This window comes from Solanum pennellii, chromosome 2, assembly GCF_001406875.1.
Source record: "Solanum pennellii chromosome 2, SPENNV200".
Lineage (NCBI taxonomy): Eukaryota > Viridiplantae > Streptophyta > Magnoliopsida > Solanales > Solanaceae > Solanum > Solanum pennellii.
Genome location: NC_028638.1, coordinates 18,543,449 through 18,557,187, shown reverse-complemented (window position 1 = coordinate 18,557,187; position 13,739 = coordinate 18,543,449). Strand labels below are relative to the sequence as shown.

The window sequence follows — 13,739 nt, the reverse complement described above, 5'->3', positions numbered from 1 at the left end:
GGGGGTGGGGGGGGGGGGGGGGGAGACTCACTTTGATCAATGTTTTGTTATATGCTCTCTCAACCTACATGATTACCCTTTTCCCCAATCCTCATCCAGCAGGGGTAGTACTGAGGCTAGAGTCTAGACCAGATCAGGGGATCCTTTTTTGGCAAGGAAATAATACTAGGGAAGGTTATCACTTAGTCAGGTGGAAGGACTCATCTCAAGCAAGAAACAGGGGATCAGAACAAAGTATGGAGAATTGGATGGGTGGATGACTGAAGAAGCAAACAATCCTTATGGTGTCACTGTTTAGAGATCTATTAGAAACTGGTGGCTCGATTTACGTAATTACTCTACCGTTAGTGTATGTGATGGTATAAAACCATCTTCTGGAAAAATAGGTGGTTAGGTAATTGGAATCTTGCAGAGAAGTTCCCTGATCTGTTTGATTTAGTTATCCACCAACACATAACAGTAGCTGACATGTGGGCATTCCAAGGCTAGGAGTTAAATTTCTGTAGAAACTTGAATGATTGGGAAATTCCTAGACTTATTGTCTTCGAAATTCTTGAAGCTTTTCAAAGTCTAAAGAATTGGATGGACAGACTATGGTGGAATGGGCACAACAAAGGGGAGTAAGTTCAGGGTACAAACTTTTGAAGTCGACAGTGGCACAGAACTTCATATGGCCATGGAAACAGATCTAGAGAACCAAAAAACCTTTGAAGGTGGCATGTTTCTCATGGTTGTTAGCAAAAGAAGCTGACTTGTGGTGTGGCAGCTGAGACACTGGGCCAATTGTTTTTGCATTGCAGAATAACTGACCAACTATGGACGACCTTCATTAATCGTAGAGGCATACAATGGACAATGCCTAGCAAGATTGTTAACACTCTATCTAGTTGGGAAGAAGCTGAGAAGGAGCTTAAAAACAGGAGCTACTGGCGAACCATACCAGCTTGTTTATGGTAGATCATCTGGAAGGAAATAAATGCTAGGTGTTTCTAGGACAGGAGTAGAACAGTACAGAAAATAAAAACATCCTATAGATGCAGAAAATATCCTAGAAGTGTAAAGAGTCATGCTAGGACAGTGTTGTGGACGGCGAGAGGCGACAAAAGGCGACAAGGGCCTGCCTCGCCACGCGGCGAGGCGAGCGGCGAGGCGCTTGCCTTTTTGAATAAAGGCGCCAATTAATACCAAAAATTAAAAATATTTAATTGCATATTTTATCCAAAATCTTAATAGCAATAACACATATTAGCAAATATTCAATTCAAAAACCAATAGTAGATACTAAAATGTCCCTCTTTTTGCTAGCATCCGCCATTGATTATTAAATTCAATTAATTCGCTGTTTAGAAATATTGGAATAAATAATTAGGAAAAGACAGATTTTTTTTTAATTAACTGCCTATAATTTAAAAAAAAATGTTTACACAAAGCAGTAAGCAACTAAGCACTGCTTAGTGCTTACAGTTTTACTGCCTTACACCAAAAAAACACTGACTGAAAAAAAAAATGAAGAAGAAAAAAAAATTGTTGAAGAAGAGAGAAAACGATACCTGAAAACAGAGAGTCGTGAGGGTCGGAGGGAACTCGTGAGCCGGCGAGGGAGAAGAACAGAATCGACAGCGAGGGACAACTTGAGAGAAGGAGAAGCTGACAGCGATGGAGAGCGAAGGAGAAGAGACAACGATGGAGAGCGAGGGAGAAGAGACAGCGATGGAGGAGAAGAGAAGAGAGTCAATCGAGAGAGAGAGAGTCGCGATGGAGTTTCAGAAATTTCAAAAGTAAAAAAAAAACCCTAATTTTGACTAATATTTTTAATATTAAGTCAAATATTTTTAATTAAAAAGGCGGCGCCTTTTCTGTCGCCATCACAGCGCCACACCTCGCCATACCTCGCCTTTTTACCATCGCCTCGCCTCGGCAGAGAATGGCGAGGACCCCTCGCCTCGCCTCGCCTCTCGCCAAAGGCGAGGAGGCGCTCGCCTTTTGTAACACTGTGCTAGGATTAGGAGTTCTTTGTTATATTGCCATACTTTGACTTGCTGTAAAGGGGTTTAGCACTACCTAAGTGCTGAGTTATGATACAAATGTTACTTGCTCAAAAGAAAAATAACTGACCATCAGTTTTACCATTGAACTCTTGAAGTGAGTCATTATAGGAATATATCACTTTTCTGTAGCATCACTGCATTCGTGCTTACAGGTATCTTTAGCTCATATATGGTAGCTCATTAAACTCTCTTTTCTTTTCAAGTTAAATCAAAAGTAGGTGCTGGTGAGTTCTATACTATGTTTGGTGGAAGGAGGATATGAGGAGGGGAAATAAAAGAGGGAAGATTAAAGCTCAATTGCTCCAGGTTAGCTTTTCAGTCCCTTTGAATTTGGATGGAAAGAATAAAGTACATCTTTTCTTCCCTTCCAATCACATCAATTTGTTTAAGTCAAAGGCATAGTAATTAGTAGTTGTTGTAGTATTCTTCTTTCTTTTGATAATCAAGTATCTTTTGTATGCATATACTATCGAATAACATGACAAAACCCAAAGATTGTGTCCAATTTGAAGCGATCACAATTGATCCCTCGTTACTGCTCAAAGTAGCAGTAGTAGCCGCGAGGTCAACCTGTCAAGTTTTACTACAATTACTTGAAATATGTTATGGATAAATAACATCCTTTTTCGATCGGGTATGGCTTCAACTGTTCCTGCTGCCAGTCAATTAATCAATCATCAACATATTTTAGTTAATGGACACTTGAGGTCTTTTTACAGATAGGGGTATTCAGCATGTGGTTATGCACTCTTTGAATATGAATCCGTTTTCTGAAAGAACCTGTCTTTTGTACTTTGTTGAGTCTCTGAGATCCTTTCGGGGACCTATGTTAGACTGTCCATCTTTGTTTAACTTGTACAACTTTAAGAGAAGGGTACGCGTGGAACTAAGAAAGATATTGCAGTATAAACATATCTTAATTTTCCTGCGACTGTTTCTATATAAAAAAAAAAATAACCTCGTGGTGGTTCCTGTTTCTTTTGTTGAACAGGTAGGAAGTTCAAAACTGGGGATTTTTGTTTTTCTTGGTACTGACAGATGAATTTTGGCCACTATTAGAAGTCCACTGTAAAGCCAGAAGATCCTGTTGGTAACAAAGACAAGTGTTACTTCTATAGGAATTTGAATAGGGGAGAGCTTTTTTACTTTGCTTGTATATTGCTCCATTTTTTTGCTGTGCAAATTAGGTGAGAAGACCAAACACCAAATAGCTGCTGCTGTGCATTTTAGATACTAGACATGTACACGTGCAAGCCATGCTAAGTCGTAACATTCTTTCTCGAGATACATTCATGACTTTTATATATATACTTGTATAGATATGATATTGCTTTTACCAATGAGTAGACATCAAATTAATGTGACAATTGTATCTTGTAAGATAAATAAGGGCAACATATTATGCAATGAATATAATAAAATATTAAAATAGAGTTATCTCTTCGTCGACGAATATCAGTTGTCAACGAATATCCTCACCGTTAGTATTTTTATACTCTTTTGTTAAGCTCCGTAGAATGACTAATACTTTAATCACCCATGATGTTGCATATCTCTTCAACTGGCTAATAGGTAGGCATTGATTCTCGAGCTCTTCCACAGTTATCATTGTAAGGTTGTAGTAGTTAGGATGTACTAATACAATATATATTTGTGTCGTAAATGTTAATTTTTTTGTGTCTAGTTAGTGTTCTTTTGATGGAACATTAAAGATGCTGAAGAATATAATATTCACCAGACATATGCTAATTTTTCTTTTTTTACTTTTAAAAGCAAGCAACTTCAACTAACAATAGTATAAATATCATGTTAATTGAAGCAAATATATTCAAGTTGGAGAAATGTTACCAATTTTGATGGTGTTGAAAGGAAGAAAAACCTATTAAAAGTATTACAACACGAAGAGATTGTAAATGTACTGAAAAAATGGACTAAATTCTCTAAATCACTTCAGTTTTCTTTTCTTTCTAATCAAGATTTTTTTTTTCATTCACATTTTTGCGCTTTGTATTTTTTTTTGGTAGAACCCATATGAGGAAAAATAAAAAAGAATGAAGAAAGGCGTGTAAATTCACCATTTTTGTGTTGATTTTTAGTTGTCTTTGGTTTATTTTCAGATCTGTTAGCTATAAAAATCTCATCTTGTCTCATTTCAAGATTACCTTTTTTGTTCATTAGGTTGGAGATATGAGTAAAGAAGAGTTCTGGAAGATCCAGGTACTTGTTATTTCCTCAATTGGGTCATTCCATTAATGTGTGTGTATAAAATTGTTTTTTGGGGGGGTTGGTTGAGTTTCCATTTTATGAAGTAATTAGTATCTGTTTGAATGAAAGATCAAAACGTTGTATGATTGCCTAAGATACTTTTTTTTTTGAATGGTGAATAAAATTAAAAGATAAAATTGCAAAATCAATGATTGATATTGTACCCTGCAAAATACATATTAATATCTACTTCCGAGTCAGGAGCAAAACTCCCAAATAAGAAGGAGGGCATTCCTCAGCAGACTTTGACCCATAAATTTAAGATATTTGATAAACAAGTTGGTGTATTGAATGCAAGAGCAAGGCAACACATGAGAATGAATACAAATATTTCTACAATCCCATGAGAAGATGCAACAACATGTTGGAATATCAATATAGCAATCTGCTGCTGTTACACTTGCTTCCACATCTCCTAAAATCATTTTGCAGAATTTAATATTTAATACAACTGTTACACTGATCGAGGGAGGTAGAGGAGAACCTTTACGTTTCTGCAGAATTTAATTACGGCCAATTTTTTTTTTTAATAAATTAATATTTAACTAATAAAATTAATACTTAACTAATAAATTAATAAGTTACTAATACTATAGGGTCAAAACAGTAAATTAACTTTGGAATTAAGTTCTTCCCACTTATAATTAATATATGATTCTTTTAGGGTCTTCAAACACATTTGCCAACTTTTCTTGTGCAGAGAAAAATAGAAATATAGAATATACAAATCACTTCATTTGGTGCAATTAAAAGATGTTTCCTGTTTTATTATATTCTTCCCTCTGATATGTATGTAATGAGACAAATCATATAGATATTTTCTTGATTGTCATTGATATTGATGCACTTTGTTAAGATTATTTTTGAAATATCAAAGAACAAAGAGTGCATGATCAGTGTAATCACACAGCACTCATCACGTATAGTTGGTTTTCTTTTTCATTTTCAATACTAATTTGTCATTTTTAAAAGAGATCATATAAATCAGAAACATCAAACCTTTGATGACTTTGTTGATATGGACAGTTAGGTGTTTTAGATACTGTATATCACAAATATCTTCCATCATAACTATCTGATATCTTTTGTTAATGTAAAACAGTAACTAGAGTAGTTTGGAAGTTATTTTTGTGTATCCATTTCAATCCGTTCATTTGTCACCACTAATCAAGATAGATAATTAAAAGGATTCCTGTATTATTATTTTTTAACATTCTTTTTGTCTTAAACTAGTTTTCACTATTTTATATGATGGTTAAGAAAATTAATAAATTTACTATTTTCCCCTTCGTTCATATCAATATCTATAAAAATAATTTTAGAAAGTATACGTAGAGTATGTGAAATAGCTAGTATTGAGAATTGTTCAACTTCAGAGACATTAATGGTAGGTGTAAAATAAGAAAATTTAATTAATTCTTTTTTGATTCAACAAGTGATTAAATAATATGAAATAACTATTTTTAGTAAGATGTCCAGCTAATATAGGACACACGAAGTAGTAATATTATGTGAACAAGCATATACATAACAAATGCCATACAAGGCAAAAACGAAAAATGGCACAAACAACTTTAGGCACTACGTGCGAACCTCAATATGACATGACGTTTTGATATATTTTCGATTGAAATTTGGAAAACAAGTAAATAACCACATTAAAGTGAAACCAATAATCTGTTTCTAAATTTTCTCTACTATAAAGTATCTTTGCAATTCACTATTTTGTCATATAAAATTAAAGTAAAAATTAGAAATCAACCTATAATACACGTTCCCAGAAACTAGTTTCACTATAGGTTCAGTCAACTTATAGGCGCAGAGATTCACCTGATTCCAGAGTTTGTAGAATTTCTTCCATAGATACAAATGAAACTGTAATTTCTTTCTTATTTAATGGTTTAATTATAACAACTGCCGCATATCCATATAAAAAATTAACTAAAAAATAAGATGAACGAGAAGAAAATCAAGAATGGATACCCAGTTGTCATGTATGGATTTAAGCAGAAAATCACCAAGGAATTTCTTGACCATCCCAGGCAAAGAACTTCCCATTATCACATCTCTTTGTGTTGTTCATGATACTCAAGAGCTTCTGAACAGAGAACTCTTTGGTAAAAAGCTTTTCTTTTGGAACATTTTTTTGAAATGGTTGAGACAGATCAGTGTCCACCGTGCCTGGGTGCAGCAAAATGCATATAATTGGATCCTTCCTACGTGCAAATTCCACCGACACATTCTTTGTTACTGCAACATTAAGACATGGTTAGCATGGACCAATCTCACCTATGATTATTCGACCAAAGATGAAAGGGAAAAAAAGAAAATGTAAAAAAAAAACAATTATCAATTAAAATTTTCTCTCCAGACTGATACATAAGAAGTTGAAACCTGACCAAGATGGAGACTAACATGTTTGGGACAGTTCACTCTTCACATTCATCTTGCCTGTTCCCCAGCCCTTAATGGTCAATTGCTCTCCACCCAGCGATCCAACAACTTAAACATGCACCAGATCCCACTGCCGTCGACTATATAAAATGTATGAAAGACTATTGGTTGAACTGAATGGTCATTCTATGATCATTTAAGAGTGCTTCTCGTTTTCCTTACAGTTTTAACTTAAGAGTCTATTTGGATGGGCGTATAGCTTTTGGCTTATTTTTGTCTTTTTGGCTTAAAAGAACTTTTTTTATTTTACTCAAACACTAAAAAAGTGCTTAAAAACACTTAAAATAAGCCAATCCAAACAGGCTCTTACTAGTTCTTTAAACACATAAAACTGGAACCATTGTTCCTCCTTTTTTACTGTGAAATGGTCAATTTAATAAGAACTTGCTTCCTAACCATGCAACAAATCCTCAATCCTTGTACACTAAGAAAGCTTTCATTTTTTTGCGTTCCATGATCATGCTAGATATCTCTATAAGACATCTGATATCCATATTTCAGTTATCCTACATGGCATATTGTTTGGTCAAAAAAGTTCATGGAGACATTCAACTTTACCATCCATCAGCAGAAGTTAAATATGTAATTGGGTAAATAGATTTTTTTTAAAAGAGCATACACTGATTCAGTGCAGTCTTAGATGCACGATAGGAGTGCCACCCTCCCAAAGCATTGTCTCCTATCGATCCCACCCTTGCGCTTAAGTTGGCAACAATAGCAAAATCCTTGTCAGTTCCAGAGCCACCTCCAGATTTCAGCAAAGGCCACATATGCTGTTCACGCAGAACATGAACTCAACGTTACATTGTCAAAAGTAAGAGATATTGAATATGAAAAAGAAAAAGGTAAATCGAACTTTGAGAATCCTCAACTTTCGACATGATATACTATAAAAGGATCTCTTGGCAACACATCCCTGTTGATTTTTTATTAGTATTTACAATGCAGCATCTGGCAACTCATGAAACACACGTGTTGCTTTAAATGTGTGGATCACTCTTCTAAGTTTCGTTATAGCAACTAGTAGACGGCTAACTTTAGCAAGATCTTTTTTCCTTTTTGGGGATAAGTCTATCTTTGACAAGACTTCTATGTGCAAGTCCAACAATCAGGTTCCTATATGCTCCATGATGATTTCCCCTTAATTCACCAGGATAATTCAAATATCCAACTTCGTTTGATGATGGTGATCCAATACAATTGACATAAGTAAGTCTATCTTATTATTCAAAATTAACAGGAAACCGAACAGAACTGATGGTACTCTTTCTCAACTTCTACGAAGCTACTTTTACAAACAAAAAAGAGTTAGACAAGCTATTACACAACCCTATGACAGAAGAAGCACTAGCTAAAAAATGTTGAAATGGAAACCTTAAACTCGGGATTTAGATCTAGCAGCATGACAGCGACTCCGACAATGAGGTTCCTTATGCACCATGTTTAGTTTTTGTTAAACTCACCAGGTTAATCCAAATATCCAACTTCATCTGATGCTGCTGGTTGAATACAATTGAGATAGGACAAAATCTTTTCTTCGGATAAGTCTGTTTTATAGTTTAAAATTTATAGGAAACCTAAAGCAGATGTCTATCCTCTATCTTAACTTCTACTCCCTCCATCCCAATTTAAGTGTCTTACTTTCCTTTTCGGTCTGTCCCAAAGAGAGTGCCTCATATTATATTTAGTAAGTATTGAAATTCCAGCATCCTACATGGCAAGTTTAAGACCACAATGACTTAAAGGACTACACAAAGCTTTAATTTAAGACCACAAGATTCAAAATCTCCCTTTGTTTGTGCCTATTCAAACTAAGACACTTAAATTGGGACGGAGGGAGTATCAAGTAACATCTATGAACAAACAAGAGTTAGACAAGATATTTTTGAACCTTCTGAGGGAAGGCTCAAAATTCTGAGATGGAATCTAGAAGACTCTGAACTAAAATCTACCAGCATGACAGCAAGGAATTTCTACAATCTGAGACATCTCCGACAGAAAAGAATAGATTATCGAAAGATAACACGTCTGGTTATCTTTTCTCCACTTCTTCGTTTAGATTGTCATTTGCAGTTTGTTAAGAACAGGTTATACAATATTACTACTAACAAAGAGCTAGAAATTGATGTGTTAGGGCTCATAAGTTTTAAGAAAGACTCAAAGCCCCACACAATACCAAGCTTTTTGTATGTGATTGAGTTCAAGCTCGTGAATATGCGCCTAGCAACTCATCAAGTGCCGGACTCTTACTTGAACCAAAGCCTTGGAGACCTAGTTTATGACTGTTGATGCAAAAAGATCGAAAATGTTCTCTTGGAAAAGGGATTTCCTACTCTGTTCTTATCTGATTGGTTGGCAAAGTTCGGTATAAGAGAAGCAAATTCTTGCTTGAATTAAGTTGTTTAGCTTTTTCAAAGTCAAGTATTAAAAACGTATTGCATCTTCCCTTCAAGGAGAGAGCAGAAATTCCTGATCATGTACGTATTAACAAGGGTAATTACTTGTTTGTCGGTCAAAGTATCAGGACAAGATATTCATTGTTGAGCAAAACCTTGATTGCTAAGAAATAGCTGCTGCTAAAAAAGAAATGATTCAAAATAAGTTATTTTAGCCTACAACATGAGAGAAAATAAAAGACTGCACCTTGATGACCAAAATGGGACCAACAGCATTGATATCATAAGCAAGAAGCAAGGATGATCTCTGCACCTTACTCAGTGTTGTTTCTGTACTGAAAAAAGAGAGAAGATAAATAATTCACTTCACCAATTCCATGATTAAAAGAAAGGAAAGGACCATTTATCCCGTTCATTATCATTATAAGTTGCAACAATGTCCAAGCTACAATTGACAAATTTATGAACATAATACAAAGAAACAATCTACCTGGTTGCAGAACATTGGGTATTGAAAGAACACCAGATGCATTAATTAAAAGGTTTACGGAGCCATATTTGTCTCCGATCAATTTGACTGAGTCCTGAAAATTAGCATTATTATAAAAACCAAAAAGGTTCATGAACCAACAAGACTAACAAGAAACCATGAAATACACAAATGATTCTTTTGGCAAGTGGAGCAAATACAATATTCCCACTTATGAACAAAAAGTGTAAAGGAGAATGTGCGCAAAGAAATAACTACTACAATATACCTCGATAGTGCTTTCTACTGTCAGATCTAACGGGTGAATGTCAAGGCGCTCAGGAAACTTATTCTTCAATTCCAGAAGCCCAGCTGCTCCACTAGGATTACGACATGTTGCAACAACGTAGCCTTTGTCCTTTTTCTCTAACAATTGTCTAACCTGCACGAGTCAGAAACTCAGGGAAAACCTTGGCTGAGCAGTTAAAGAATATGATAATTGACTTACAATCACAGTCTATTAAAGATTGGACCAAAAACAGAAGGCTAGTATATCCTGCCAGAGGAAGTTTTCCCGTGCACAGGAAAGTATAAGCAAATGCTAAATGCAAGAAAATTAAATTCATCCAGTCAGACCAGCCCATCAAAAACAAAAGGTCATGTCGTCAGATATTGAATAAGCAGTTATACAAACCTAACATTACTTTAGTTTGGCCAAATTCTCCACGTGAATGCCAGCCATACCAGATGAGGCCATAGAGAAACTTTTTCTATTCCTTTATTTCGAACTTCATGACGTTTGCCTGTTTCATACTTGCACTTCATTTGTGCAAATTTTGGCAGTGACATGGGAACCAAGAAAAATGAGATGGCCAAGGGAGAAGTATGGAAAACAAAAAGGAAAAGAGAAAATGAATGGCTGATGATGATAAAGAATGAAATTGGAAATCCAGTCTCTACTTTCACTAGCTGTATAGATGAGGTTGCACTACACTCAATGTCTTGGATCAGTAAGGAACTTGGTCCTTTATGAGCACTCATTCCAGACGCCTACAGTCATTTCACCAATCAAAGGTTTGATCTAAACCCAATAACAGAGAAAGAAAGAAAACAGATGACAAACTACTTCCTGCTTACATTCAAGCATAACATAAACATAAGTTTAACAATCATCACAAAGCTAAAAAACAAATAGGCAATCGGCTATCTAATTTACATTTAAAATCTAAGTGCCAGACTCAGGTGCGGGTGTCCAATACGAATGTTGATCTAGATGTTGGATCCTTTATGATCTAAATTATAAGATTTGGGGGAACTGATCTAAATATCATTATAAAAATATGCATAATTATGGTGGACTATTGAGGTTGGATCCTTAATGATCTAAATTTAACATTTGGGGGTACGGATCCAAATATATTTATTTATAAAAAATATGCCAAATTATAGTGGACTATTTGAAAGGAAATGAAATGCACGAATTTCTGAGAGCAAGTCTGAATCTGTACTTATTATTACGTATGAATGCATCTCTTTAATGTCTTTTTTAGTGGAACATGGCTATTGCAAATGATATAAAGGTCGTTATAGACTTCTTGAGTTCATTGCACATTCTATCATGATGTTTGATCCATAACTATCTAACACAAGTATCTTTTACCTTTAAAAAAATCATATGCCTAAATTGTATCCAGCTTGAATTTCTCGATTGATTTTTGGTCAAATTATCCAAAATCAATTGACCATATCTAGTACGGATCCCACACCCATGGCATGTCGACACGGGTACGGTACCGAAGTGAAGAGTCCCGTAACTTCGTTAAAACATGCTAGTTAAACTGTTCATATAAAGAAGGGGGAGAAGGAAAGGCTAATAGAAAGGTAAGAGGAGTAAAAGCTCTTGAACCCAATAGATAATCAGGAACAACACAAGATGATAACAATCAAACCAGATGGCACCCCTTCACTCATCAATTTCATGCCAACAACCAGCAATGGCCTATGCTCATTTCTAATAGTCTTCACTTTTTTATATTGTGAACGATAAGTTAAACAGAATAATCAAATTTTCAAGATTTTAGGCATCACTTCTACAATGTTTATGTGTGAAGTATCATACCCAAGTGTTTTATTTTACCACTCATAAGCATGTATTATTGAAGCCTATTAGAAATATTGTTGCATGCTATGGTTTTTTGTTACACCCTGTTCATCTATTTTAAGTAATATACATAGCCAGGCCCCATCTACTGCTGTTAAGCTGCAAAATTGTTTGATTAGTAATAAGCAAAGACTACACCAATTAAAGAAAGAGGACTAAAACTAAAAGACTCCAGAATCAGGAAATCCCTTTTCACCTTTTCAATAAGCATTACTACTGTATTCAGAATGAAACAGAGACTTTCCATTAATAGCCCATTAACCCCAATAAAGATACAGAAGAACCTTTTGTAGCATAGTCCAAATTATCTCTTTAATCAGCAATAGCATGTTGTGATATGTTAGACAAATTAGTCAATGCCCATAATCTCTGTCTATATTGCTGTAGTTCATACATGGCAAAATAGCTGTCTGCACTGATTGGACCTCAGTTATATCATTTTCACCACAATTGACAGGATCATGGTCCGTGTTACTACCAAATAAAGAAACTACTAGAAATCAAAAAGAATCACAGAACGAAACAATTAATCCCTTAAATCAACAATAATACCACATCAATGAAACGCACATCACAGCAAAAACACAAACCACATCATATATGTGTTTTACAATTGAGTCCTCCTTCAAAATGTAGAATACAACTATGCGAATAAGAAGAGTCTCTCAAATTACTCAAATTGAACCTCTGAAAAACATTTTTTTTTTAAAAAAAAATATACTTACAAACTCCAAGCCAATGCCCCTGGAAGCTCCTTGAACCATTGAGACGCCTCCTTCCCATCTCACAGCGGAAGCTAAAGTAGAGAATGTGTAGCCTCTTCTCAGATATAGCCGCTTCGCCCGCTGGGTAACAAAATTCAGCTTCATCTTTTGGTTACTGAATCCCAAATCTGACACACACTCTTTTCCGTATGCAAATGAAAAATGCATATGAGATATTTGTGAATTCAGTTTCTTTCAACTATTTTTGCGTCTCAAACCCAAAAATTTTAGCGAAGAGAAATAACCCACGTCGCCAAAAGTCGGGAAATTGCAATTATGGCATTCTAATTTGTATTTATGCTCATAATTTTAATTACTTTCTTCATTCCTTACGCTTACATTGTAGGCTCTAGCTGTCTCAGTTTTAAGTTCTATTCTACTTTATTTAAAAAATAATAATAATTATTGTTTTCATAATTAAAAACCATTTAACTTTCAAAAAAATAATAGTCCCTTTGTTTAAAAAAAAGACATGATTTGACTTGGCACAAAGTTTAAGAAAACAAAAAAGACTTTTGAATCTTGTGGCTATAAATTAAAGTTATGTGAAATGTAAAAAATAATCATTTAATCTTGTGGTCTTAAACATGTCATGTGAAAAGTCGAAATTAAAATGTTACAAAAAAAAAAAAAGAGGTCATTCTTTTTAAATCTGACTAAAAAAAAGGAGGTCATTCTTTTTGAAACGGAGGGAGTAATTCATATTTCTATAATTAAAAACGATTTAACTTTGATAGTCACACAAATATTTAAGGTTTGTTTTAGACCACAACTTTTTTGAAATCATTTCTTTCTTAAATTGTGTGTAAAGACAAACAATATCACATAAATCAAGAGTGTTACAGATAATTTCAGAGATTTCCCTTATGTTTTATTTGTTAAAAATAATTGTAACGATCCTCTAGGTCATTTTCGTGTTTTTTCCGATGTTTTTCCTAGTTTAACTCTCTCTACAACTTTGATTTTGTATTTGTGACTTGCGAGGATGGGTAGGCATTTAAATGAATTTTGGAAGGGTTTTGAGTTATGATGTTAGAAATATTATATTATTCACCAAATCAACAGTTGAGGTTAGGAAGGTCGAATTCGAGTTTTCATAGTTCCAATAGATAAGGGGTAATTTTTGGCCTAGGTGAAAGTTTGGTCCAGTTGTAGCAGCTTTGGCGGGGGGGGGGGGGGGGT

General features: G+C 34.8%; 2 protein-coding genes across 4 annotated transcripts in view; one reads left to right on the top strand and one right to left on the bottom strand.

Moving 5' to 3' along the window:
- Nucleotides 1-3,501, top strand: part of LOC107012052 (WPP domain-associated protein-like) — an 11,277-nt gene extending 7,776 nt beyond the window's left edge. For 2 of the 3 annotated variants that reach the window (XR_001455973.2, XR_001455974.2), the window contains exons 6-7: nt 2,252-2,354; nt 3,040-3,479. The gene's annotated coding sequence lies outside the window, so the exon portion shown is untranslated. Of the gene's footprint in view, nt 1-2,251; nt 2,355-3,039 lie in introns of all 3 variants that reach the window. The other variant, XM_015211780.2, reaches the window with a different exon arrangement.
- A 2,500-nt stretch (nt 3,502-6,001) lies between these two features.
- LOC107008817 (C-factor) lies at nt 6,002-12,828 on the bottom strand. The gene is made up of 6 exons (XM_015208009.2): nt 12,519-12,828; nt 9,922-10,074; nt 9,654-9,747; nt 9,411-9,493; nt 7,387-7,540; nt 6,002-6,563 (listed from the first exon to the last, which is right to left on the bottom strand). The coding sequence occupies exons 1-6, from the start codon at nt 12,723-12,725 to the stop codon at nt 6,328-6,330; spliced, it is 927 nt and encodes a 308-aa protein (XP_015063495.1). The 5' UTR covers nt 12,726-12,828; the 3' UTR covers nt 6,002-6,327.
- Between the last annotated feature and the right edge of the window lie 911 nt (nt 12,829-13,739).

Bases quoted from the DNA above. Each gene is read 5' to 3' on its own strand.
- LOC107008817 (XM_015208009.2), bottom strand. From the start codon at position 12,725: ATGCATTTTTCATTTGCATACGGAAAAGAGTGTGTGTCAGATTTGGGA. The intron at 9,748-9,921 runs GTATATTGTAGT...GCTAATTTTCAG, and splicing joins CAGTAGAAAGCACTATCGAG to GACTCAGTCAAATTGATCGG. The intron at 7,541-9,410 runs GTGCAGTCTTTT...CTGCGTGAACAG, and splicing joins GTCCCATTTTGGTCATCAAG to CATATGTGGCCTTTGCTGAA.